This window comes from Coenobita brevimanus, chromosome 93 (assembly GCF_032717465.1).
Source record: "Coenobita brevimanus isolate Jiangsu-jjx chromosome 93, ASM3271746v2, whole genome shotgun sequence".
In the NCBI taxonomy this organism is placed as follows: domain Eukaryota; kingdom Metazoa; phylum Arthropoda; class Malacostraca; order Decapoda; family Coenobitidae; genus Coenobita; species Coenobita brevimanus.
The window spans coordinates 40,874,872-40,902,847 of record NC_137046.1 but is presented as its reverse complement, the minus strand read 5'-3'; the positions used below and the strand labels follow the sequence as shown (position 1 = coordinate 40,902,847).

Here is a 27,976-nt window from a genome sequence, read left to right as displayed (position 1 = left end):
GAGACACTTCCACACCCCGGTAAGCTGTCTGTCTGTCTGTCTGTCTGTCTGTCTGTCTCACACACACACACACACACACACACACACACACACACACATCTTGTTTTTTGTCTTTTTTCTGCCCTCCCGTTTCTCCTCTCCTAATTCCTCTTCTGTCTTTCCTTCTCACAGACACATTCTCACTACCACAGAAGGCATCGGTCGTCGCCTCTATTCATGGGGGATCCTGCGGGACACTTCCACACCCTGCTGAACTCCGCGTCGTTGGAGAGGGATCCGAGCACCCTGAAGCGACTAGGGGCGTGCGTCTCCCAGCTCAGTTTGTCCAAGGCCGTCTCCAGGCTGTTACTTTCGCACCACAGCTGTTTGAGGTCAGTGTTGGCAGTGAGGTAAGGTTAGGTTAGGTTAGTTTGAGATATAGGGCCGTATTCATGAGGGGTTGGGTTGGGTTAGGTTAGGTTAGGCAAGGACAGGGTACGTTATATTAGAGAAGTTGTTCGCAGCCTGTCGGAGGTTACTGTCTAGGCCTGGTACTGTAACTGAAACACTAATATTGACTACAAGTGTGTTTATACTGCAAACATGGGACATCGAATTATCTCAAATATTTCTATTAGTAAGTCTGATCTATATGTGTGTACAACTCGTTCTCTTCCCATGACTACTACAGTCTAAAAGTTTTTAAAAATTTTAAGTGGAAAGTCAGATGTTACATTATACTCCTTCAAGTGATGCAGTAATATATATATATATATATATATATATATATATATATATATATACTTTTTCGTTTACTCACATTGGCAAAGGCGAGGTAGAAGAGGTGATCAGGTGAGAACTCCTCCAGTCCAGGTAGTCTGGGCTCCTCACCATGGTTGTGCACGTATAGCTGGTAGGCGCGGAAGGCCTCCCTGATGCCGCCGTTGTCAGCGATGTTCTCACGTAATGTCTGCTGACCATCTACCTGTGTACCAGCGGAGAGAAAATGGAACGTCATCGATTAAGGAAAGAAAGACACAGAACACTGGCTTTATAGAAAGCAACAGGAGAATTTCGACGATTATAGCTTGACAGAAAGAGCTATGTAGAAGAAAGAAGACTCGACAGATGTAGAAAGAAAGAACTAGAACGCAAAATTAAGAGAAATAATAGACTGTCAACGACTACTGAAACTAACAGGAGCATGTCAGCAATGTAATTCGTCAGCATGTATAGAACAAATAAGGGAACGTTGGTGATATTTAGAAAAAAGTGAAAGATAATCACGTCAAGTAATTAAAATAAGCCAAGACTCGTCTCTGACAATAAAGATAGCAGACGTTTCAGACAGGCAACCTAGATTTGGAGTGAAAGGAAAATGCAGGTAGTGACGAAGATGTAGAGATGAAATTTGCATATTTGCTGAGAATGGATGGAACAGGCAAACTCCCAACAGGTTTGAATGGACAGACGGGAGAGGCCTTTGTCTTGCGGTGAGCTGTCCAAGGCTGCTGCTGCTAGTGATGATGATGATGATGATGATGATGATGATGATAATGACTGTTTTAAAGCTGTGTCAGAATCATCAGCAACCTGCTGAATAATCAAGTAGTGGATAAGTACATTACGGACCGTGGCCACACAGCTGCAGTCACTAATTATTTTACACATCTGAGGCTTCCAAATCAGTGAAGCAAGATGGCACCCTTTCCAACCCGCCTGAATATTACCGGTTGGTCTCATTAGATTCTTAGATAGAGTGAAAGAACTACTAACCGCAACTGTACTATCGGAAGCAAAAGTCTGTCACGTTTGCTGACTTCTGATAGATTAGAAAAAATCAGTCAGGTAAATCCGCAGCAATCGACTCAAGTGACTTTGTATGGCGACTGAGCAGTGTCAAACAATGCCAGGTGCTTCAGATTCACCATACTTATTTTCAAAGGCCATGGAGGGAGACAGGAGAGACGATAGTACTTGCTGATATGAATATCTGTCGTGCCACGAAAGTAATGGTGAACTAGTTGTATTCCGGGTGATGGTATTCACCATACTTATTCACGAAGCACTGAGCCATGGGGAGTGAAGACGGAGGCGCGACACGACTTTTGGTGCTGATAATGCAGTTGGAGAGGAAAGTTCGCCTAATATTTCACCTCTTCTGCTCTTCACTTCCCTCTTGTCGCTGATATTCATAAGTTGAGAGAGAAATAATGTTTCTCTGCACATCATGGTGTTCTTTGATATTATCCGTCAAGGAGGAAAATGACGGATATGCCCCTAGTGTGAAGTAGACACAGTGGAAGAGTAGTCGTTCTTTTGTCCCCGAGTGTAAAGATGCTGATATAAATACAAGACATACCGAGAGAGTGATGTTGAACTGATCGAACTCCGGGAGGTGATATTGGCTATACTGGTTCACGAAGCACTCAGCCCTCTCGTTGTAGGTGTTGATAGTCTCATTGCTCCACCACTGCACCATGTTCCCGTCCTTGTCGAACAGCCTCCCTGCAGGTAAAGGGAAGTGAAAAAGGAAGATGAAGGCTTTAACTTCACAACTATGACGGATTTTTTTTTCTTCCGTGTTCTAGCTACTGTCCAATTTTATTCAACTTATGACAGACCTCTTGTTTTTAAGGAGTAAATTAAAGCTGTATGTAAAATTTTCTAATACGAAGTCTCTCCTAAGATGAGTTAAAATACCTGGTAATAGTAAGAATAATGTTAAAATAAAGTTAACTTCATTTGTACAGTGTTATCTCCTGAAGGTTTTATTCAGTTTAGGAGAGATTACTGGTATAAAGGGAGTGGTTGACGTATTCCAGGGGTTGTGAGGGAGTCGGCGGTGCACTGCTTAACACATCCAGCTCGCTACTGGAAGAATCCGAGTCTAATTCTAAGGCAGGCTAGATCGGTGGAGTTGCTATGTTTTCCTTTTATCACTGTTAACCCAGCAGTGGTCTTCAACTGGGGGCCTGGATAAGCAGCTGCTGAGGATCGTATTAGAGGCGAAGTCTGGTACGTTTCATATATTTTACTTTTGCTACCGCCACACGATTTTTTACAACTTTGGAGGAATCATTCGCAGTGACGTCTGCATTAACCGTCATTACAGCTATGATATTTCAGTTTTACTTTCTGTCATCAGACGATTGTTTTATAGTTTAGAGAAAACGTTTTATAATGAATTAAGAAAATGTATATTAACCACCACATCACTACAGTGACGATATTTATATTATTCTTTTGCTACCATCAGACGATTTTTTTTCTTCATCAGTTTAATAAGAACCTTTCGAAATGAAGGACTGTAATATTAAACCTGAAAGAGCGATGGTGTGGACAACCCCCTAGCTTTTAACAATAATCTCTGAAGCTTTTGACGATGAAAGAATATGTCTGACCCCTCTATATCGTTGCTGTCTGTGGCTGCATACTGTAATGTGGGACGGAAGCTGATCATATCAAACAATTACAGGTGTTCCATAAATGACTAAAAAAAAAAAAAAAGATGAGGCTCGCTTCCACTGTGGCTCTCTCAGTGTTAATATTACTGTAGCTAGCTACAGTATGTCCAGTAATTCATTCTCTTCTTATTAACACGATACATATGGAGTCCTGGATGAGCTGATGGAGAGCTGGTTAGCAAGTCCAACTCGTATTTGGAAGAATTTGAATTTGATTCTGGGACTGATCTGATATGGACAGAATTTCCTTCTGTCTTGTTCCTGATCACTGAGCAGTAAAATTAGGGACCTGTTTTTTTTTATTTTTTTATTTTTTTATGGGAAGATGAATTCCCCGAGCTAGACCTTGATAGATCATATAGCCCCTGAGGTGACGGGAGAGCGGTACCTGTCCCAGCAGGGCAGCTACCCGGGCGAGGCGCTAACTCTCGACCTTTGGTCTCAAGTCAGGCGCTCTACCACTGAGCCACTTTGCCACCATTTGGGATCAGAGTGTAACCTCGACTATTGCAGAGGATATTCTAGAAGATTGGGACTTAAAAATAATTTTTGGTCCGCCTTTATGATTCTTGCTCAGTCGATTAGTATTAATTCTAAGCCATCTTGTTAAATTCATTTTGTGATCTAAATTTATGGCTGGTGATTTGATATTATAACCCGGATTGAACAACTAGCCACGATGGGAGCACTCCACCTAATCTACGGCACCCTGAACCCGAGTGTCCACGCCGAGATTTGAACCCATTCCCATTTATTTATTTATTTATTTATGCTTCACGGCACACACTAGACAGCCCATTCTCTGCGACACGGCAGTCTACATACGTATTACACACCTGCACATATCACCGTTTCGGTGTTAATTAATTTTCCGATCCCCACTAAATACATTAAGGGTTGGTGCATTTGCATTAACGTGAGTGTTTTTTATTATGTGTTAGGGAGTAAAGGCAGTTTCAACGAAATTCAAATACACAGTCTATCCAGATTGTCCAAGTCTGACTGCAGCCCACAGTTCTATCCATTTTACCAGTCATATGTACTGTACAACACCCAGGCCTTATGTATCACACGAATAGCGGGGATTAGAAATTAAGGTCACAAATAAACTCTTCCTCCTCCTCCTCAGTATCCTGACATAATGTGTAGGTGAAAAGGCTTTGGATATTTCGTAACATTCCTTCCCTCAGCGATTTATTCAACACGTTGCCCCTTCCCCTAGTATCCTCTTATACGTTTTTCATGCAAACTATATCAATAATAAATCGGTATAAGCAACACACAAGAGAATGTTAAGGTGTAATATGCTAAATAAACCATCGAGGAAGAGGGGTTACAAAGCCGAGGAAGAGGGATTACACAGCCTGGAACACGACATAAAGTGCTTACAGATCAGGATGTGAAATCATGGCTAGGATTGAGCCTAAAGCAGGTTGTCAACTCAAGGCCAAGATTTGAACTTAGAGCTGGAGTTTTAAACTAATGGCTAAACAAACCAGAGACCGAAACTTGAACTCAGGGCCTGATGTACGAACATGAGGCCAACCCATAGCATCTGACTTTAACGCCAGAATTTGACCTAATAACCGAGAATTGAATTCATGCCCCAATGATCACCCAACTCACATGCTGACCTGAGGTGTCGAAGCCATGCGTCATCTCGTGGCCGATTATCATGCCGAGGGCGCCGTAGTTGACCGCGGCCAGGCTATTGTGAGCATAGAAGGGCAGCTGCAGGATGCCAGCTGTGATAGCTGGGGGTGGAGAGAGAGCGAGGTTAACACAGTCCGGCTCAGTGTTGGTGAACTGGAAGCTTATTTGTTTTGAAGGTTATTGGACTTGAAGGCTGTTTGGTACTGTCAGCAAAAGAAGTATGAAAATCCTGGTAATAATGAGGATTAGAAATTTAGGTTAATGTCAAATTGATCTTTTCATAGTCCAAACGACTCTGATATTCCATTACAGCTAATGACAGTCGATTTTGCGTTGAGCAAGAGTACAGGAACGTTAGAGTGTTGATAAATTGAACTGTTAATAAAACAGAATTTACGATGCAGTAATTAAAATATCTTCTTCAGGTGTTAAAAAAAAAAAATCATGATAATTTTTTGTTGACTGAACGACATTGATACTGAATTTAAATATATATGATTTTTGATAACGATATTAAGGACTATTTCGTTAATGTCTTCTTTGGACATAAAAATTACTGTATACAAGTTTTGCCGAATATTAAGGCAATTCGTGTGTGTGTGTGTGTGTGTGTGTGTGTGTGTGTGTGTGTGTGTGTGTGTGTGTTTTATGAATTTTGTATAGAACTGAGAACACTTTGACACAGTATTGTTAGATCTGAAAATTATTCGATTTTGCTTTTGCTGAGTGACAAAAGGCATGATGAAGACAAGTGATGTGTCAGTGTTGTCGGATTATAAAATAGCTGATACGGGTGTTGATGGATTTGAAGACATTTGGTGTAAGTGTTACTATACGATTTGGTATAAATATTTTTGGATCAGAGGACCGCTTAATCAAAGTCTTGAAGTATTCAGAAAATGTCTGCTTAAGTATTCAACTGAAAACTTTTTGATAAAAATGTTGTATTTGACATTTAAAGACTGAGTGATATAGTCATCCAGTTGGTCAATAAAACAGTATATGTATGAATCTTGTGCAGAAACCTAACAAAGCATCGGTCTTCACAATTCCTCCAGTACAGTACAACGATGCCAGCTGCTTCTTTCGTTTTCTGCACAGGGATCCTAAACATCCACATCTACAGTACAGTACAGATTCTGTTTGGTGCCTGCACTAGCCTCAGTAGTTGCTTGTGAAGTGAATGGAGAGTGCAAGATTGACTATGAGTGTGTATCTAAGTCAGGTGGAGGGAGAGAGGGAGACCGAGGATGAGGTGAAAGAAAGAGGGAGACGCGGAGACCAAGGATGAGGTGGAGGGACGTGATGAAGAGGTATACAATTGAAAGTGGTGTGAGTTTGAGGGAGGGCCCCTGTTGTCTGAGGACGGTGATGGGGAGGCAAGTTGTTTGTGGCAACCCTGTTGGGGATTATGGTGTCTGGCTATGAACATGATGGCATAGATTACTATCAGGTAAGTTTTCTTGGATCTGAAGACGATTTCATGCAAGCGTTGCCGGATAGACTATAAAGACTTTTTTTGTGTGTGTTATTGGATTCTGAACGCAGTTTGATATGCATTGGGTTTGAGGGTGATGATTAGGCGTACGATAAGTTTATATTGATTAAAACTTAATACTTATGACCTACATTAAGAGAACAAAACAAAAACTATTAAAGTCATTAGCGTTGTTTATTATGTAGTTATCTCGGTAGGGTGACAGAATTAGGTAAAAGTTGTGTAAGATTATATATATATATATATATATATATATATATATATATATATATATATATATATATATATATATATATATATATATATATATATATATATATATATATAAAGAAGTGCAATTAAATAAATTTATGGAGATGAAGTAAAAGGACAGAACCACAATGATTAAAAGAAAAATACACACTGTACTATGGTGGTACCAATCTTAAGTGGCGGTTTGGGTGGGGCACGAACCTCTGTACAGTGGTGCCACGTGTTCCATACCCGCTATGTGAACGGCTCAGATATATGTAATAGGCATCACAATATGATAAACACATAAGAATATAATGCTAACGTGTGTATTATAATATATGAAAGAACAGTAAACCGATTTTACTAAAATATTTATACGGCAATACAGAAACGTGGCATAATTATTTTAAAGTGGTGCTTAAAAAAAAATAGTCACTTTTATTGTCAGTTACCGTATTTCTGGGGTTGGTAATAATGTTACAATTATGATTATAAGATGATATGCAGGATTATAAGCAAAAATATGCCAGTTTCTTAGTAAAAAAAATATACTGTATGCATTAAACCCTCGTGAGCGGCAACACACACACACACACCCAGTCCCACCTGGCCAGAGCTTCCTCTATCCTAGGCCTGTTTGGGGACACCTCTTAAAAAAAACGCGCCAAGACTTTAACCTCCTGGGTGGTGTGGAAATAAAGTCAGCTTTACAATATGTACATTATAACGTAAAAGAAAATAACCAAAATGTATCCTAAAATACCACAGACGAGAGAGAGAGAGAGAGAGAGAGAGAGAGAGAGAGAGAGAGAGAGAGAGAGAGAGAGAGAGAGAGAGAGAGAGTGGGGGAAGGCAGACCAGGGGCAGTGTTGAGTGCAGATTAGTGAGAGATGGAGGTAGGGAGGGAAGGAAGGAGGGAGAGAGTGATTGAATGAAAACAAATCATGGCGCCACAACAACGAGGTCATCTGGCGCCATATGTAGAACAATAATATTTTTAAACATAATTAGATATAAAAAAACAAAATAAAGAAATGAAAGCACAAGTTTATAAGACATAAAAGAAACAAAATTCCCTAGGGTGATGCACATCCCCCAAGGAGAGAGAGAGAGAGAGAGAGAGGGGCATTGCGAGTATGGAAAACGTGGCACCACTGTACAGAGGTTCGTGCCCCACCCAAACCGCCACTTTAGAACTTGAACTCAGGGACTGATGTACTAGATGTACAAGCTTGAGAACATTATGTCACGGAAAATGAAAGAAATCTTTTGTTAGCGAATAAGAGGAAATTCCATTATAGTGCCTATTAGTTATAAAGTTGACTGCATATCAACTTACTGACAGAGTTCTGCTGAGGGTAGTAGAAACTGTTGACACTGATCGGAGAGAAGATGAATCTGTAACAGACATTATAAAACACTGTCATTTATCATATAACTGCATAATAAGTTAATAATCATATGGAAAACATCGAATATTACAAGCAGTGATGGTGTGGACCATGATTTCTTTTCACCTAAAACATTATTACCAGTGGCGTGCTGAAATTATGCTACTACTTGATGATCATGATGCATTACGCGTTCCACTTATCTGTCATATCAGTCAAACTAACAACAGTGTGTGTACTGGTGGACAGGTCTGCTATATTTATTCAATCTGTGTTTCGTGGGTCCCGAGGTCCAACCGACTGGTAAGGCTGAGGGACACCACTTTTTGTTATTAGAAGTGACCCACATCCATACGAGGCACACGATAAAGATCCGTATTCTCGATGGCACAGGAGACATCCTCATTGATTTGTTTTGTTTATTACGCTTTAATAGTTTTTGCATGTTATTATATCTTCCTAGTATCCCACAGTTTGCATTAGTAACAAACGAAAGAATATAAAGGTGGAATATACAGATCTGTCGCTGAGCAAGATGTGCTACGATTGTTGCAGCACTTTCAAGAATACGGCGCCAAAAGGACGGGCAGTTTATATGAAATCATGTGCTGATATAACAGTGTTTGTAAGTCTCATATAACAGAGTTTATAAGAATCTGTATGCACCACCCAGTGAACATCAACAACGTGGAAACTGTGAGAATACCTGCAAGGACATACTTCTACGCCTATTCAAATGTTCGCCACTGGATGAGATTAACCCCAGGTCCAAGAGCGTGCTTCATGGACCACATTAACTCTGATTCTGCTGTTGGAGAAGACTACGATAGGCGAAACTAGAAGAATTAAGAACACTTAATGATGATTCCAGCAACATGGACGAAGAAAACAAGTACAACTAAAAAAAGGGTGAATGGTAACAACAATACTCACGACTTCTCCGGTGGATCCCTGAATGTGGCGAAGCGGTTGTGGAAGAACCATACCCCCATCTTCTTTAAGTTGAACAGGTGCTCACCGTTCACTAAGTTTAGCTGACAACGCATCACAGAAAGAAATACAGTAAGCAGACTAATATTGGATACAGTCTTCTTTTTGAAGATTATTTTTGATATAAGAAATATGAAATAAATATTTTCATCTATATTTAATGTACTAATTAAAGTACCAGTAGGGACAAATGTGAAGGTACCTTGGAAAAAACAGTCATGATATGCAGTTATATACACTTGTGCCAAAGCATAATGAGATGTTGCCAAGGTAACCAACAATAATCAAGACAGTTGGATTCTCGTTTCATCTGTTCGCTGCCCAGACAATGACAGGGACCGATGACGACAATTTCAGTCCGGCCACCAGCTTTATTAATTCGTTCTTGCTAACTCCAGACGTTTTGATCCACCTTTTGGGAGACGTCTTGTAATGAAGAGGTAAATCAGTGCTTTAATTAACTTCCCCAATTCGAGAAGTTTCTCTACAGCTGAATAAATCTATCTATCTGTCTATCTATTGGCAGACGCCGTAATCGCCCCCACGTTGTCCTGTCCTCTGTCATTTGGGTGCCCTCCCTCCAACATACACGCCCCTCTCTCGTGTATCTCTCCATTCCATCTCTCCATCCCTTCATCTAAACCTTGGTGTCCCTCTTCTCTACCCCTCCACTAATTGACATACACCCTACTAGTCAGTCTCTCAGTTTCCATCCTTTCCACATGGCCAACCTGATCTCAGGCCTTACCCCTTCATAAGCCAGCGTCAGTTCGGCGTCGTCCATGATCCACTCTGGGTACGCCACGAAGGCTTCGATGGCGTCCAGCTTCTCCTTGGCTTCGACGAGGTCCTGAGGTAGCATCCAGGTGTTGTTATCCAGCAGTAGGTAGTAGGCCTCGCGTAGATCCTCCACGATCTCCATCGCCTGGTGAGTTCACATACAGTATATGCATCATTAGTATCAGTATCATTTACCTTAGACCTGCCCACGCCTGGTGGTCTAGTGGTAAGAATACCCCAGTCAGATGACGGTCACACAAAGATCAGAGCCCCAGTTGAGGTAACAGGAGGATTCTTGATCTCCTTATTTCATCAGTGGAACAAGACTTGTTACTTACATTAAAATATACTGGACTATGGTAGTCATATCTCTAACCCTTACACTTTGAATGGATATTAGGTGATTAACTGTTGCCTTACACCTGGTATAGATCCTCTCAAATCCCCCCCCCAAAAAAAAAAAAAAAAAAGGAAGAGGGGATACAATCGCATTCAAGTGCATTTTCATTAATACTTCGTCATTCCACTTCCATCATTCCTCAATTCTCTTGCTTCCTCAACTTTCATATCTCGCTTTCTCTCATGGTAATTTACCATATCCATTCACCTTCTTGGCCTTCTACGCCTCCTCCCACCTTCAAACTTATTCACATATACCTTTTTCATCCCAGTCTACTTCATTCTCTTTGTGAACCTTACAATCTAAGCACACTGTCTTTCACTTTGCCATCAACGGCTTCTTGCTCTAAATCAATCATAAATATACATTTCTCATTCTTTGCAGTCTACACAATCCACAGATGTTCCTTATCGTACTTCATAAGTTAGTGGCAAAGATTAGAAAAACGTATGTAAAGATGTTCATGGATATTTCAGCATTTGCAGTAAAGAACCGTATTCTAGGTTAGTAACCTCAGCCACTTATTATACATGTTATACTTTGATATTCTCTTTTATGTTATTTCTGTGTTACGAGTATCGACACAGTTTGCTTTTGTAGTACAGAAGAAGATAAAAAAAAAAAAAGCTGTAATAGGAAAAGAAAAATTCAACAAGGCGAAAATTACCTCCGGCTTAGCAACCTCCGGCAAGAACTCGTCCACATATTCCCTAGAGAGTGCGTATCCCAGGGTGTTGTAGGTGCTAACGTAGTTCTGGCAGGTGACCCAGCGTGGCTCAGGCTCGTGTTCATCGTGGACGGCAAAAAGGAAGTTGTGGGAGGCGTTCCTCATGGCGTAGGTGGTCTCATCCCTCAGCCGGAATACCCACCACCATCCCAGGGCATTGGCTACATAGATAGATAAATAAGTAGGAAGGTAGATTAATAGATTAGATAGATTGATGGATATATTGACTGATAGACAGACAGACAGATAGATAGATTGATGGATGAATAGATGGATGGATGGATAGACTGATAGATAGACAAATTAATGGATGAATGGATGGATGTATAAATAGACATGATAGATAAACAAGTTGATAGACAGACAGATACAGAGAGACAGGCTACGTATTTTATAATCACACCTCCAGTTCAAAGACCAGCTTTAATATACTCGCTACCATCTGTCTAGTTTACCTGGCTTTAGGGAAAGTTTTCAGAGTGGAGGCTTCTGATGCAGAACGTTTCTAACTCTTTCCCCGCGAGAGGTTTCCGTACAGTTATATAAGATGCTCTGGAGGTAGCATGAATTAAATATTACGCCATCGTAGTGAAGAGGCTAATAACACTTTCAATTTTCGCTGTAATTCCATGGAAGAAAAACATATCATGCCTCCTTTCACACACACACACACACACACACACACACACACACACACACAACCGAATGAGCATGTGCTGACTGGCCAAGGATCATTATTCTCGTGAGCTTGTGAGACATTTTGGCACCTTTTTCCTAGGCGCTTTTTTTTTTTTTTTTTTCTCATGGTGCACCTTAATACTTTCCCATATCTGTTTTCTAGCAGCATCTACATATATATGTAGTTCACATAAATAACACACGAGAATATTAAAGTGCCACGTGCTGGAATAAACTGATAAGGATGAGTTGCTAAAAAGTCTCCTAAACTAACGAGAATACGGCTCCAAGAGTTCTAGGGTCATCATCTCGTTAGAAGGGTTTCTGTCTCCTATTTCTAAGCAATTAATTTTGCATATTACACCATATTATTGTCTAGTGTGTCATGTATGATTTTTTTTATATGTAATAGGTTGTCAGAAGCATAAAATATTTGCAAAAAATGAACTGGAGATCATGGATACTGTTTCTAACCTTTACAGTTCGAAAATTCTGTCCTCAATTTACTAAAATCGATCGGAAATAACTAGAATAAAGTAGAAAATACGCTCATGACTCAAGAGGTTAACTAACGAGAATACAGACCCTGGAGGCAGTTTGAAAAAATACGGTAATGCAGAACATTATACATATTTTCAGAAACATAGAGAATTGAGCGAGGCCTTGAGAACTGACCAAGAGTCCTGGAGTCAGTTTCGGCGAGGAGGTTGCTGACGTCTCTGAAGAAGTTGTTCTTGATGGACAATATCGGCTCCTCGGTAGTGATGATCACGTCAGTATTGATGAACAACTCCTTAAGGTAGGCCAGCCAATCAAACTGTAAATTTTAATTCAAATACAAGTGGTTACTGTATTTTACTGAAACTGATAAGTGAGGTGATACAGACGAGGAAAGAGAATATAAAGTTTCAAAAAGCCGGAGATTGGATGGATGTAAAATATAAAGAGTAAGATGAAATTTCTAATAGTTTGGGAAAAATGTGAATATAGATGTCAAATAACTATTGTGCTACAAATTCAGTACTGCGGCTAGTGTGTAGTACTGATGTGCAAGATGTGTAGGTGGTGTGTAGGTGCAGTGTTGATGGTGTGTGGGTGGTGTGTAGGCGCAGTGTTGGTGTTGTGTGGTGATGTGAAGGGGCAGTGTTGGTGGTGTGTGGATAATGTGAAGGTGCAGTGTTGGTGGTGTGTGGATAATGTGAAGGTGCAGTGTTGGTGGTGTGTGGATAATGTGAAGGTGCAGTGTTGGTGGTGTGTGGATAATGTGAAGGTGCAGTGTTGGTGGTGTGTGGATAATGTGTAGGTGCAGTGTTGGTGGTGTGTGGATAATGTGAAGGTGCAGTGTTGGTGGTGTGTGGATAATGTGAAGGTGCAATGTTGGTGGTGTGTGGATAATGTGAAGGTGCAGTGTTGGTGGTGTGTGGATAATGTGAAGGTGCAGTGTTGGTGGTGTGTAGGTGCAGTGTTGGTGGTGTGTGGATAATGTGAAGGTGCAATGTTGGTGGTGTGTGGATAATGTGAAGGTGCAGTGTTGGTGGTGTGTGGATAATGTGAAGGTGCAGTGTTGGTGGTGTGTGGATAATGTGAAGGGGCAGTGTTGGTGGTGTGTGGATAATGTGAAGGTGCAGTGTTGGTGTTGTGTGGATAATGTGAAGGTGCAGTGTTGGTGGTGTGTGGATAATGTGAAGGTGCAATGTTGGTGGTGTGTGGATAATGTGAAGGTGCAGTGTTGGTGGTGTGTGGATAATGTGAAGGTGCAGTGTTGGTGGTGTGTAGGTGCAGTGTTGGTGGTGCGTGGATAATGTGAAGGTGCAATGTTGGTGGTGTGTGGATAATGTGAAGGTGCAGTGTTGGTGGTGTGTAGGTGCAGTGTTGGTGGTGCGTGGATAATGTGAAGGTGCAGTGTTGGTGGTGTGTGGATAATGTGAAGGTGCAGTGTTGGTGGTGTGTGGATAATGTGAAGGTGCAGTGTTGGTGGTGTGTGGATAATGTGAAGGTGCAGTGTTGGTGGTGTGTGGATAATGTGAAGGTGCAATGTTGGTGGTGTGTGGATAATGTGAAGGTGCAGTGTTGGTGGTGTGTGGATAATGTGAAGGTGCAGTGTTGGTGGTGTGTGGATAATGTGAAGGTGCAGTGTTGGTGGTGTGTGGATAATGTGAAGGTGCAGTGTTGGTGGTGTGTGGATAATGTGAAGGTGCAGTGTTGGTGGTGTGTGGATAATGTGAAGGTGCAATGTTGGTGGTGTGTGGATAATGTGAAGGTGCAGTGTTGGTGGTGTGTGGATAATGTGAAGGTGCAATGTTGGTGGTGTGTGGATAATGTGAAGGTGCAGTGTTGGTGGTGTGTGGATAATGTGAAGGTGCAATGTTGGTGGTGTGTGGATAATGTGAAGGTGCAGTGTTGGTGGTGTGTGGATAATGTGAAGGTGCAGTGTTGGTGGTGTGTGGATAATGTGAAGGTGCAGTGTTGGTGGTGTGTGGATAATGTGAAGGTGCATTGTTGGTGGTGTGTGGATAATGTGAAGGTGCAGTGTTGGTGGTGTGTGGATAATGTGAAGGTGCAGTGTTGGTGATGTGTGGATAATGTGAAGGTGCAATGTTGGTGGTGTGTGGATAATGTGAAGGTGCAATGTTGGTGGTGTGTGGATAATGTGAAGGTGCAGTGTTGGTGGTGTGTGGATAATGTGTAGGTGCAGTGTTGGTGGTGTGTGGATAATGTGAAGGTGCAGTGTTGGTGGTGTGTGGATAATGTGTAGGTGCAGTGTTGGTGGTGTGTGGATAATGTGAAGGTGCAGTGTTGGTGGTGTGTGGATAATGTGAAGGTGCAGTGTTGGTGGTGTGTGGATAATGTGAAGGGGCAGTGTTGGTGGTGTGTGGATAATGTGAAGGGGCAGTGTTGGTGGTGTGTGGATAATGTGAAGGTGCAGTGTTGGTGGTGTGTGGATAATGTGAAGGTGCAATGTTGGTGGTGTGTGGATAATGTGAAGGGGCAGTGTTGGTGGTGTGTGGATAATGTGAAGGTGCAGTGTTGGTGGTGTGTAGGTGCAGTGTTGGTGGTGTGTGGGTGGTGTGTAGGTGCAGTGTTGGTGTTGTGTAGGTGCAGTGTGGGTGGTGTGTGGGTGATGTGTAGGTGCAGTGTGGGTGCAGTGTTGGTGGTGTGTGGGTGATGTGTAGGTGCAGTGTGGGTGGTGTGGGGTGGTGTGTAGGTGCAGTGTGGGTGGTGTGTGGGTGCAGTGTTGGTGGTGTGTGGGTGATGTGTAGGTGCAGTGTGGGTGGTGTGTGGGTGCAGTGTTGGTGGTGTGTGGGTGATGTGTAGGTGCAGTGTGGGTGGTGTGTAGGTGAAGTGTTGGTGGTGTGTTGGTGATGTTTGGGTGAAGTGTTGGTAGTGTGTAGGTGATGTGTAGGTGTAGTGTTGGTGATGTGTAGGTGATGTGTAGGTGCCTTGTTGGTGGTGTGTAGGTGATGTGCAGGTGTAGTGTAGGTGATGTGTAGGTGTAGTGGTTGTGATGTGTAGGTGTAGTGGTTGTGATGTGTAGGTGTAGTGTAGTGTTGGTGATGTTTATGTGTAGTGTAGTGCTGGTGGTTTGTAGGTGTAGTGTTGATGTGCAGGTGTAGTGTAGTGCTGGTGGTTTGTAGGTGTAGTGTTGGTGGTGTGTTGGCGTAGTGTAATGTTTGTGGTTTGTAGGTGTAGTGTTAGTGGTGTGTAGGTAGTCTGTAGGTGTAGTATTAGTTGTGTAAGTGTAGTGTTGGTAGTGTGTACGTGTAGTGTAGGTGGTGTATACGTGTAGTGTAGGTGGTGTATACGTGTAGTGTAGGTGGTGTATACGTGTAGTGTAGGTGTAGTGAAGGTGTTGTGTAGATGTATAGGTGTAGTATTGGTGGTGTTAAGGTATAGTGTAGGTGGTGTAGTAGGTGTAAACGTACCTGTCCCGGTGTGCCAGCATCAGTTTCCGTCTGAAGACCCGCCACGTCAGTACGCCAGCCAGAGTCCGCCTCATCCAGGGCCCTCTCTGCCAGCTGCCGGGAAAATAACATCGTAATACACATTCTTACTACACTCAGTATACGTCTTTAATGTTCTCAGTATACATCCTCCGTACTAATGATACTTATCCTCATTATATACCTACATCTCAACGACACATAACCTGCTTGAAATTTTCTTTCAGCAACAGGTAAGTAAAAGGGTGGGGGGGAAACACAAGAAAAGGCTTAAGGTTACTTTATCTCTAAGGTTGTACATTACATGTAGTCCACCTGTGTAATCATAGCTATAAAGAACTTACAAATACAGTACATATAATATATATATATATATATATATATATATATATATATATATATATATATATATATATATATATATATGAGTGTGTGTGTGTGTGTGTGTGTGTGTGTGTGTGTGTGTGTGTGTGTGTGTGTTTGTGTCAGTGTGTGTAAATTTGTTTCCCTCTCACTCACTCTCTGTTATCAGATGTGCTGCAGACACCATTATTAGCTGTGTCTACATCTCAGCTGTTTTGAGTACACCATGTTAAGATTATTAATATCTGCAACTTATGAATCAGTGATCAAAGTGGACGGAACTAAAATGGCGCAACTCATGCGTTATTTTATGAGAGGCGTAAAACTTCATTTAGCTTTGTAGCTATTGTAAATGACCTCTTGAACTATCCACTTGATGATCATGACTATACGAAAGCACTAGAAATTAAATCACATACCAACTGTGTCTGTAATTTTACCTGTGAATACTTAATCTCAAAATCAATGACGGCTTTGACTTGCTGGTCGATCTGCAGGTCAGTGACGGACGAGGCCAAGTGGTCCCTGAGCATCCTGGCAGCGGAGGTCATGAATTCTGTGTACGCGTTGCGGAGATTCGGTGTGGGATTGGCCATTTGAGGCACCCCCCACGGCACGTCACCCATCAACACCTGCACCACACAGTACGACACAACATGTTAATCACTTCACTACAAGAAGTCAGGTCAGTAGATCCCCATTAACCCCTTCAGTATGAGAGGTCACTAGCGTCCCCTTTAACCCTTTCAGTTCAAAGGTCAGGTCTGTGTAGTGTAATGACCAAGACGAATGTAATCACTTCACTTCCATGACGTATCTTATAATCTGTACATGGTATGTGTAGATACATTCATATACTTCTGATGTTGTAGGAGTTCATGAAGACGAACCCCTCTGGTTGGAAAAGTGTTCCTGAGCTGGGGAAAGCAAAATTAAGACAAAAAATACACCACGGGATGCACGGGGTTTACAGTTTAGTCACAGCTGTGGGGAGGGGGATCAAATCTGGGCCCCACGAGATCTCAGTCAGCCACACAACCGGAGCCAAGAAGAGCATTTCGATTAACTACTGGGTTATGCAGCTTTTAACACACATCATTACAAAGATATAAGTAAACAATTCAGTACGAGAGATCCGGTCAGTAGAATCCCTTCTGACATCTTCACCCAGATGACATTTTGTTTAGTGTATTCCTGCTACCTGTGAACGATTTTATTCAGATTAGGAGAGGTGTGATATGGCTTTACAAGTTCAAATAAATGGACCGTAGAACCAGAGTGGGTCGCTCCTTGTATATTTATTAAAATCAGAATTACACATGTATACAGACCACACAGATACCATAGCCCTGATAGCTTGACCATGATAGAAAATCTAATCCCATAACGACGGAAGTAAAATTCAAGCAAAAGATTCTTTACTCATTAGTAGGTGATAAGTCTTTGGTTACCAACAGTAATAAGCAAGTTAGGTGGTACAATAATGTATCCGTACTGTAAAATGTAACAGTTCATATGAGATTCACAGCAGAACCGGATCTTCTCCCCATACTGGCAAAGTGTGATGAGGGATGGAGTGTCTGCTGATATTGATGTACAGTATGTGTAAGCTAAAGTGCTGTGCATGTCAGAGTGAGCATGTCATCAGTAGAACCAACAGGGTGTGAACATACCTAAGCATACTAAAGGACATGCGACCAACACCTACATTAAATGTCCACCACTGCTTGGATTTCAACACGTAGACGCTACACACATCCAGATCAAGAGATGACCAAGCTATCATCGCGCCACCATGGTTCCATGAGAGTACTGATTCATTTAATATTCGGCTAGATAATTCAAAGAACACTAACATTGATGATTTTGGTGGAGACATCAGTGACATCAGCATCAAGGATGACTGTGAAGAGAGAAACAGCCCTAATGTTCCTAAGATTTGTGAGGGCGGTGGTGAGGGTGAAGGTGTTGGGGTCCCAGCCATCCAGCACCATCGGCCACCCTCCTTGGGCAGATGACAGCAGTGTCACCAATGGGTCAAGGCCAAGTGCATCCAGGTTGTCTGTAATGAATGAAGGATTAGGAAGGGAGTGACTCCTATATTTTTAAGCAGAGGTAGTAGAGAATGTAGCAAATAACATCAGTCACAAAATTCTAAATATTCTAGATAGTATGTAATAATACTAAAGTGTTACCAGTGGAGCAGAAGCAGTTACCAAGGTGAGGAGTCAGGGACAAGTAGTTTTGATGGAATGACACCGGACCAAGAACCAGCATAAGGAAGATGAAAGGTCACGAAGAACCTCACAATTAAGTACGAGTAACTAATGCACAGTGCTGACTACCTCCTGTCTCAGTCTAGATCACATAAGCAAGACACCTTCGTGTTCTTTATAAGGCAGTCCAGACTTTGGCACGGCCCCGCACCTGAGTCAGCAATGGGGGTACAGACCCATGTCAGACGACCCAACCTTCAGCCTCATCCAGATCTCCGCTCGATATTTTTCCTTGTCCACTGAATCTATACTGTATACTGACCAGGATTTTGTAATGCTGAATCGTTCACTCACGTGATAGCAGATGTAGCCACATCCCCTAGCATACCAACGCTTAGAACGTAATATGTTTTTTTTTTTTTTTTTTTTTTATGTGACCGACTCTGGGCATAGGCTTCACAGCCTGCTTTCAAGGCCCAGTAGTCCTCCTACGTACCGCACACCTCTACATGTCACCACTTCGGCGCTAACACCCACCGTCCATATTGAATACATGCTAGGGCTGTCTCATACAGGACTGGTGTATTGGTATTAGCGGGGGTATTTTTATGACATGTCGGCGGGCCTTCTGGTAGATCAGTAAAGTCTGATTTTATGAAATTCAAATCCTTAAACTGTTCCCTGCCTCAGCGGGATTTGAACCCGGGTCCGTCAGGACAGCAGGCCAACTCTCTACCGATTGAGTGGTGCCTAATGCCAGAATTATCTTATGAAAAACTGATGTGGTGAATTTACCAGGGATGGCTTGTTAGCAAATGGCTAAGCACTTTGCAGAATAATGAAAATCACTTCGACGAAATTCAAATTGTGAACTGATTCTTACAGCACACAAGATGCCATCATAGACGCTGCCATTCACTTTACTTCCCAACTTTATCCTAGTCTCCTCCATCTCCGCCTCCCAGCTCCCCCCTCCTCCCACCCAACCTGTGTCGGTGCAGGATCTGTAGAATGACCGCAGCATATGGAGTGGTTGGGGTGCGCCTGGGTTTGCCGGCCTCTCCAGGATCACGTGAAGGCGGTTGTCCATCGCCTCCAGGGCTTCATACCACGTACCGGCGCTGTGGACAGGAGGCACGGTGGCATGTGGCTTGACTTGCAGGTTAACAGGAAGTAATTAGTTGACTAACACTTTTTACACGACAAAGGACACACAGATGATTACAGTTTTGGCACTGCCAGACCATTTTATTAAGCAGAAGAAAGTCTTCATTAAATGCAGGGTCCTTGTGTCTCGAGTAGACCCTCACATACAGTGACATAAATCTACATTGAAATGGTAAAATGATTGTGAGTAAGATAAGTATAAAAAATAACATCAGTTTGATTTTGATGAATTATCAGTGCATTTATACTGATAAACGATATTAAAAAGAGTTAATGTGAAAATCACAAGTATCACGTCAGATGAATGTTGAGACAGTGCCGCGACCCAAGTTAAATGTCACCTCTTCCCCAAGGATTTATTTTGTACATTAAGGTTTAATATCCTCTTGTATTTTACTGATGTTATCTGTAGCAGTTAAACAGAATGCGGACTATGTAGATGATGAGCAAATAATATCATGGTGTAATATACAGTATAAATCTCTGAGTAAGGAGTGGCAAGAAGTCTGCTTTACCAATGAGAATACAGCTTTATCTTTCAAAAGAAACTATGTACAGTTAATCCTCTCCAGCATCAAGGTAGATCCTGTTACCAGCTTTACTTTCCCCATACATGCCATGGGCAAAGTCAGGGAGAGTTTATTTGACATGAACGACTATTATAAATACCATATTGTGGATCTTTGACAATATAAAAGAAAGCTGATGACAAAAATAGAGAATAAAAAAAGAAATTGGAAAAAATTAGAATGATGAGTAAAAAAAACAAGTGAAATAACAAATAACAGAAGAAGAAGAAGTATGATGATGATGATGATGATGATGACGAGAAGAAGAAGAAGAAGAAGAAGAACTACTGTTTAAACGAAAATCAGCATGAGATAGAGGCACTTACTCTCCCTCGGGACTCAGCTCATGTTTGTTGATCCATCCCCCACAGGCGAACTGGTAAAAGTCCTGGCAAGGGTGAGCTGAGTAGTCCACGTTGCCGATGAGCTGGGCCGCTGTGGGGTGGTGATAGATAGAGTGGGTGAGCTGATGATGATGATGATGATGATGATGATGATGATGATGATGATGGTAGGGGGCGAAAACAGAACAAGTTAGCAAGTGCCTTTGTTTGCAGCACTCGCGAATTAAGGCGCTTGCACTGCCGGGGAATGGCGACTTTGCCACCAGCCCACCACGTAGACGAAACAGACCAAAGCTCACCATCAGAGGAAATTCTCTCTCTCTCTCTCTCTCTCTCTCTCTCTCTCTCTCTCTCTCTCTCTCTCTCTCTCAGAGTGCGTGCGCACACACACACACACACACACACACACACACACACACACACACACACACACACACACACACACAAATTCGACGTACTCTACCTTCCACATTTCATCAATGAAACCGCTGCAAGTGGAAGCCAAAACACCTCCTCAATGGACCTCAGTCAGCTAGTAGACCTTAATGGCTGTGTGTGCGAAGTTTGGCTAAAAGCTTTTGTCAGGGTTAGGAGTTTGTTACATACATACATAACGTCAACAGTAAAGTCTTAATTAGCATATTGCTACCGCTGCTGCTGCTGATGGTGATGATGATGATGGTACTGATGATACTGAATATAGTATGAGAAAATAAAATACAACAAATTAACCCTCTGACGATGATATAGAAATCTTATCAAATTTAGTGTTACTGGCGCCAAACGATTTATTCCCCTTAAAAGTGTTCAGAGGGTTAACTAGATTAAGGTGATGATGATAATGCAGATGAATAATCTAAGGGACAGGGAACAGTCACTAACACACTTACGATCGATTCCTGTCGTAACTTCAACATTGTTTCTACAAGAAGAACAAGAGACACGGAAAGTTGATGTATTCACTAAACTGATATAACCCATGAAAAATTTCTCTTGTATTAAATGAGAAAAGAGATGTTTAAATATTCTGCACGCTTGCTTCCTTGCCATTCCATAAAAAATTAGTAAGGGGAGGGAATTTATCTCAAGTTTACCAGTGAATCAGACCCCTGGAATATAGCAATGGTTCTTACACCTTACCTTGGCCCAGATTTTTTCTGTCCTTTGATAAGAAAATACTTCGGCTCTAGATCCTTTTCTTAGCACTTTTTTTTTTTTGTCTAGCATCATCTTCTAGTGTTTAATTCTTGCTATAGTTCAGTTATCAAAATGGAGAGATGACAGTTTTAGGCCAGGTTAAAGGAAAAAGATGGTAGTTAGTAATAGCAACGACCTACCCACTTCGGCACACTCAGGCGTGTCACAGATCTCAAAGCCATTGGAGAGCTGCCTTGTGGGAAGGCGAGGAGATCCATTCACATTCTTAGCTTCTGCTTTTGCCACACCTGTCTTCTTGTCCTTTTCCTTCTGTGGTTCATCCATTTTATCCTTCTTCTGTGGCTCCTTTGTTTTGTTGTTCCTTACCATTTGTTTCTTTTGCTTCTCAGTCAGTTTTTCCTCTATTTCCCGTGGATTATCTTTTTCCTTCAGCATATCGTCCTTCTCCTCTTCTGGCTCCTTCGAATCCTTTGTTTCGCTATTATCTGTGTCTTTTAGGTCTTCCATCCGTTCTCCTCTCTCAGATTCCTTTGGGTCCTTGTCTTCTGTCTCTTGCATTTCCTGTTGATCCATTTTTTTCACCTTCTTCAGTTTCTCGCTTTCTTTCAGTGATTCTTCCGTGTTCTCTGATTCCTTTGATTTAATATTTTCCGTTTTTTGAACATCCAGTTTATCAACGTCTACCTCCTTATCCCGTTTCTTCTCCTGGTGGCCTTTGTCGTGTTCAGCTGGCTTTTGTATCTCCTCCTCCTGTGATGTGGAAGATAAAATTATTTGATGATATCTGTTGTACTTGAGGCTGTTCTTGCTACTGCCAGGCTAGTTTATTCAGCTTTTGGAGAGCCCCATGTTGGTGGAGGGGTTAAATAAGTCATTGCCAACTTCAGACATTGTCTTTCAGTCACTAATATTTAAATCAGTACCCCACCTATTGCCATTTAATTCATTACCACCCATAGTGCGTTTCCTCTAACCTTCTAATGATCCCTAACTCATTTCAGCTCAGTTGATATCCAAGTGGTCAGACTGGAGGATCTATTAGACCAGTAACCAAGGAGACTCATTCCTCCCTCATAACTAAAGCAGTTCGAATTTCATACAGCTGCCATATTCATGTTGTGGAAGTGCCCCCGTTCCCTTAGGTGCAAACAGTTTAGCTGTAATAATTACCCTTTTGGAGATATACCTGCTGGATGTTGTGCTGCTGTTGCCTTTTCCTGTCCCTCATTTCCCTCTCCACCTCCACCTGCCTGGCATGAAGGGCTACCTGTTGGCACTCACACCACATTACAACATTATTACTCTTCCACTATACGCTACCCTTCACTACATTATACACTACCCATTACTCCATGATGCACTACCGCTCACTCCATTATATGCCATCCCTCACTCAATTTTACACTACCCCTCGCTCCATTATACACTACCCCTCACTCCATTATATGCAACCCCTCACTCCATTATACACTACCACTCACTCCATTATATGCAACCCCTCACTCCATTATATGCAACCCCTCACTCCATTATACGCTTCCCCTCACTTCATTACTGGCTGCATCTCACTCTCCTCATTCTATATACTCGACCCCTCACTTTAATATATGCTACCCTTCATTCCATTATAGCCTACACTACCCCTCACTCCATTATAAGCTATCCTTCACTTCCTTATACTCTGTCTCTCATTCCATACCGTGCTGTTTTAATGGTTTGGTTATCATTGTTTATCTGTTTGGCTTGTAAGCTTGTTAGATGCTCGGCTGTAATTTTCCATTGTAATATACCACAAACTTAAACACACGTACGCAGAAACACAGTTGGAAATTGTGATCTCACACACACACACACACACACACACACACACACACACACAAAACCATGTACATGATTTGAACAAAGTTATGATTGTAGTGTAGTACAGTTAATATCGTATCATCCTTTTGCTTCATGACAAAGCGGTTTTTCTTCTTGCATATTCTTTAGCACTCTTTTTTACCAGTTAGCTGCTTAGATGGTAATTTGCTGTTCTCCTGTACAGTATGTTGCTTAAGCCAACTGTGTCGATATTCAAAGATTTTAGTAATATACAATATATAAATATATATAGTATATAATGCTGCAATATGCATAATAAACAGCCAAGGAAATGGGTGTTAGGGAGCATCCACAATCTAAGATAGTACGGTTGCAGGTTGGTGAAATACTGTGTCGTTATTGATCTTACAAAGTGAGATTGAACTAACCTGATGCAGGAGGTCGCCAGCCTCGCCCTGAGGAACGAAGCCGACGGGGGGCTGTTGAAGGGGGGCCTTGTGACTCTCAGGAGCGGCTGCAGGCGGAGTGGTGCTCCCTGATGCATGGGGATATTGTTTGAAAAATATAAAACACATGAAAACTATAATCTCCGCTAAACCTAAGATATCAACCCCTGAAGAACAGTTGGAACAACTTGATTTTTCTTGACGGTTGGCAGACGATTTTATTAGGTAACGGAAGCATCCAGCCCTTCGCAGGTGAATGACAGTGGGATTTCAATAGCTTGATGAGAGTGATATGAAGTGTAGTGTGATGAGAGTGTGTGGAGAGTGTACAGTAGCGTTTGAGTGTGGTGCAATGAGTGTGATGGGGAATGTGTGTCTGTGTGGGGTAGGGGGGAGGGAGCAGGACTCACCTGAGAGCGTGACGGCCAGTATAGCAGCGGTAGCAACAACAGCCACCATCATCAGTCCACCCACCATCACTACACGCCGTGACACTTGCACACCACGCCACCTGCATCACAGCATACCTGCATCACTACATATACACACCGCTCCAACTTCATCTCAACACACTTACATCACAGTTTATTATAACACCTATGTGTCCCATTCCATACGTGTTTTAAGAAGCTTAGAATATTGTACTTTTGGTGGAAAACACTTGGTTGTTGGTACCGTGCAGTGTGTCAGCTCGATCCGGCAAAACCTGAGTACCTCAGCTCCTTCCTCCCGAGTGAAAAGTACACTGCCACACGGAGGTGTTAATGCACTGTCGTCCTTTTAAAAATCCCTCTGATTCGAGGGACCCGGCTCCCTCACACACAGTATCCCCATATTACCATCCCTGGATGAACCTGCTGCTAGATTCAAAGCAGACAAATTTCTCTGTTTGCACTACTACGCATTATGTCCAAGCGTTCCAGCATCTCACTTTGTCCCACCACACTGTCATCCCAAGCCCATCGATTCCATCCTTATCCTTACGTTTTCTCACTTTTTACACCAGTGCTCGCTAGGCGGGAGCTGGAGTTATTTTTTGAGCTGTGTGTGTGTGTGTGTGTGTGTGTGTGTTTCGGTTTATTTATTCATCGCAGTCAGTGGCTGAAAATACACAGGCTCTTAATCTAGTATCCTAACCTAAGGAGGTCAACAGGCTGCCCATGGCAGCCCCTGGGGAACGCCGACAGACTACCAAGCCTCACCAAGGCTGGAATGAGACCGCTGAGGCATAGGCACAAGGGGACAGACCTCCCAATCTTTACCCCGCTGGGTTTCGAACCCTTGCAGATCTTCCAGCACAGGACGCCTTGAGCTACTGTACACTTGGCAGGTGACAGCTCACTTCAGCCACGCAAATAGTGCGGTCTGAGTGGGGCTCGAACTCGAGTCACTTGAATTGGGAGTCGAGTGCTCTATCAACCGTGCCACCAGGTGTGTGTGTGTGTGTGTGTGTGTGTGTGTGTGTGTGTGTGTGTGTGTGTTAACAAAACAACTCAGGTTCATCATTTTAACCACACTTAGTGAAAGGGCTAAGGATCAGCCAATGAAGAAACCTATTATTTTCGAGAAGAGAGTCAAAGGTGAAAATCAATTGACTAGGCCAAACGTTGATAAGCAATACCAACTCAGACATTTTTTACACAGTTTAGAGCAAACGTGGCAAGAGGGCTGAGTTTAAACGAGAAAGAAGTGATTAAGTTTTGAGAATAATTAGTCATAGGTCAAGATTACAGGGCACGGGCAAAGATCGACCCACTCGTTTGTTTGTTAACAGAATATCTCAAAATGTCTTAATATGATTTTAATGAAACTTGGTGTAATGGTCAGGTATGAAGCACAAATAATGCGTTTTTTTTTTTTTTTTTTTTTTTTTTTTTTTAGTAGGTCAAAGATCAAGGCCACAGAACAATGTCAGTATAAACAGTTTTTATCCTGTTTAAACCAAACATCATGGATTGGTTGATGATAAGAGAAAAATAGAAGGATTTGATTTTGAGAACAATCAGTCAAAGATCAAAGTCACAGGGAAAAGTCAAAGGCTAAGGTCACAGGAGAAGATTAATTCAGTGTTGATCTCACCAGAACAAAACTTGCTGGAAATGTTAAGTGTCAGACAAAAACGAAAGGATTCAATTTTTAGAAAAATCTGTCAAACCTTAAAAGTCATTTAGCAAGGTCAAAATTATACCCGTGTGTCTGTGTTAGCAAAACTGAAACGACTTTGGTCTGATTTGGATCAAACATGGTGCATGAGTTGAGAATCACCCCAAAAGTTGACTTTTTTTTTTTTTTTTTTTTTTTTTTTTTTTTTTTAGAACAAGAGATTAAAGGTCAGGGTCACATGGGAAGATCAAATTAATCCACTTTTATCTGTTGTAGACTAAACTTTCTGAAAGTATTCAGGGTGAAACAGAGACGTATTCGATTTTTTGTGATATATAAGTCGAAGGTCAAGGTCAGAGGGAAAGGTCAAAGATCAAGGTCACCAGACAAAGTCATCTCAAAAACATTTTACCTGATCTGAATCAAAGTTGGTAAAATGATTAAAGATAAGGCATGAATGAGTTAATTCGATTCTGATTATAAACTGTCGAAAATCAAGGTCACAGAGCAAAGCCAAATATTCGGCCATTAGACAAGTCGTTTGGTGCGAGTGTTGCATTCTTTACATTATATGAGTGCTCGTTTTGTTTATTTTTGTGTTCGACTCTGGGCAATGCCTTGACGGTCAGCCACCTGCAACCCAGCAGCCCTCTTGTCTGGTACACACGTTCATATACCACCACTTGAGCGCTGTTACACAACGACCTTACTAAATAAGTGCAACGGCTGTCTCATTCAGTACTGGTGTGACCTGAATTAAGCTGGAAAGATGAAGTGATAGATTTTATGACATGGTGGGTCTCGTAATAAAACTCAGTAGAATCTGTCATACGACTTGAAACCAAAACCTTTAGGTGCATCTTTCCAATCTGCATTCTATAACATGCCCTATTACGTCAGGGGGGTCACTCCCTAGTTAGCGGTAAGGGGGTCAGTGTCGGGTGGATCGGGCCTAATATTTCAAATGGGCATAAAATCGTCTATTTTCACCTGATTTACTCCAGATTTGATATGTGACATCTTTGACTAGATATCCTGTTGTGTTTATACGTCAGCACTAAAATGACTGCAGAGGACGGGTTTGCAGTGCCAGGCACCGCTTCTTCTTTTTCATGTGTGGAGAAGGAAAGGAAAGTTCAGAATCTTTGTCTCTCTTCCTGAAAAAAAAAAAAAAAAGATTTCGTGGAAATATCATAAGTTTGTCAGTGAGTGTTGGCCGAGGAAGCGAGATGGGTATAAAACAGGTCCCTCCCCCCAGCTACTGTTACCGTAGCTGTTGCTGTTGTTGCTGTCCACTGACGGCCGCCTCCACGGACCCCGTCATATTCTGTAAAGATAGATAAATATATAGACTAGTATGCGCGCGGGCACACACACACACACACACACACACACACACACATGGAGAGACAGACTGACAAATGAGGATGTGAAGGAGCGTTGTGGTGTGGATGTGGATGTGATAGGAAGCATTAGGAGAAACACACTGAGGTGGTTTGGCCATGTGGGGAGGATGGAGAGTGAGAGACTGACGAGGAGAGTGTATGTGAGTGAGGTGGAGGGGGAGAGAGGGTGGGGAAGGCCAAGGATGAGATTGAGAGTTGGAGTGGAGAGGTATATGAGAGAGTGGGGTGTGAATTGGGAGCGGGGCAATGAAATGGCAGGGGACAGGGTGACGTGGAGGCGATTTGTTTGTGGCCACCCCGTATAAGGGATTAAGGCGTCTGGCAATAGATAGATAGATAGATTTACAGAGAGAGAGAGAGAGAGAGAGAGAGAGAGAGAGAGAAGAAGAAGAAAAAGAAGAAGAAGAAATGATACTCGAAGAGCATGTGTGCATGTGCACACATTTGTCTTTTGTGTGTATATTTATGCGTGGAGTCTTCGTATTTCAGTTTCTCTGTGAATATGTATTTTAATGCATGTGTGCATATATCCTTAACAGTATGTGTATTTACAGGCATGATTGCATGTATTTGTATGTGTGTATATATATATTTTTGTTTGTCTTAGGCCCATTCCTATCTATATATTTCATTAACAGTTAAGAC

General features: G+C 42.1%; 1 protein-coding gene across 1 annotated transcript; it reads right to left on the bottom strand.

Annotated features, from left to right (window-relative positions):
• Positions 1 to 182: 182 nt before the first annotated feature.
• Positions 183 to 27,249, bottom strand: LOC145412413 (neprilysin-1-like). Its single transcript, XM_080282299.1, has 20 exons — positions 27,194 to 27,249; positions 24,233 to 24,333; positions 23,805 to 23,911; positions 22,742 to 22,822; positions 22,138 to 22,305; positions 21,735 to 21,891; positions 20,380 to 20,488; positions 19,305 to 19,438; positions 17,958 to 18,163; positions 16,542 to 16,733; positions 15,721 to 15,813; positions 12,473 to 12,614; positions 11,060 to 11,280; positions 9,961 to 10,137; positions 9,156 to 9,256; positions 8,171 to 8,229; positions 5,081 to 5,200; positions 2,342 to 2,487; positions 800 to 964; positions 183 to 362 (listed from the first exon to the last, which is right to left on the bottom strand). Exons 1-20 carry the CDS (start codon positions 27,247 to 27,249, stop codon positions 183 to 185), a joined length of 2,715 nt encoding a protein of 904 aa, XP_080138425.1.
• Between the last annotated feature and the right edge of the window lie 727 nt (positions 27,250 to 27,976).

Excerpts from the sequence above, each read along its gene's own strand:
- LOC145412413 (XM_080282299.1), bottom strand. The coding sequence starts at position 27,249 with ATGACGGGGTCCGTGGAGGCGGCCGTCAGTGGACAGCAACAACAGCAA. Across the intron at positions 10,138-11,059 it reads CGGAGGTTGCTAAGCCGGAG|GCGATGGAGATCGTGGAGGA; the intron begins GTAATTTTCGCC and ends TGAACTCACCAG. Across the intron at positions 9,257-9,960 it reads TGACGCTGGCTTATGAAGGG|CTAAACTTAGTGAACGGTGA; the intron begins GTAAGGCCTGAG and ends ATGCGTTGTCAG.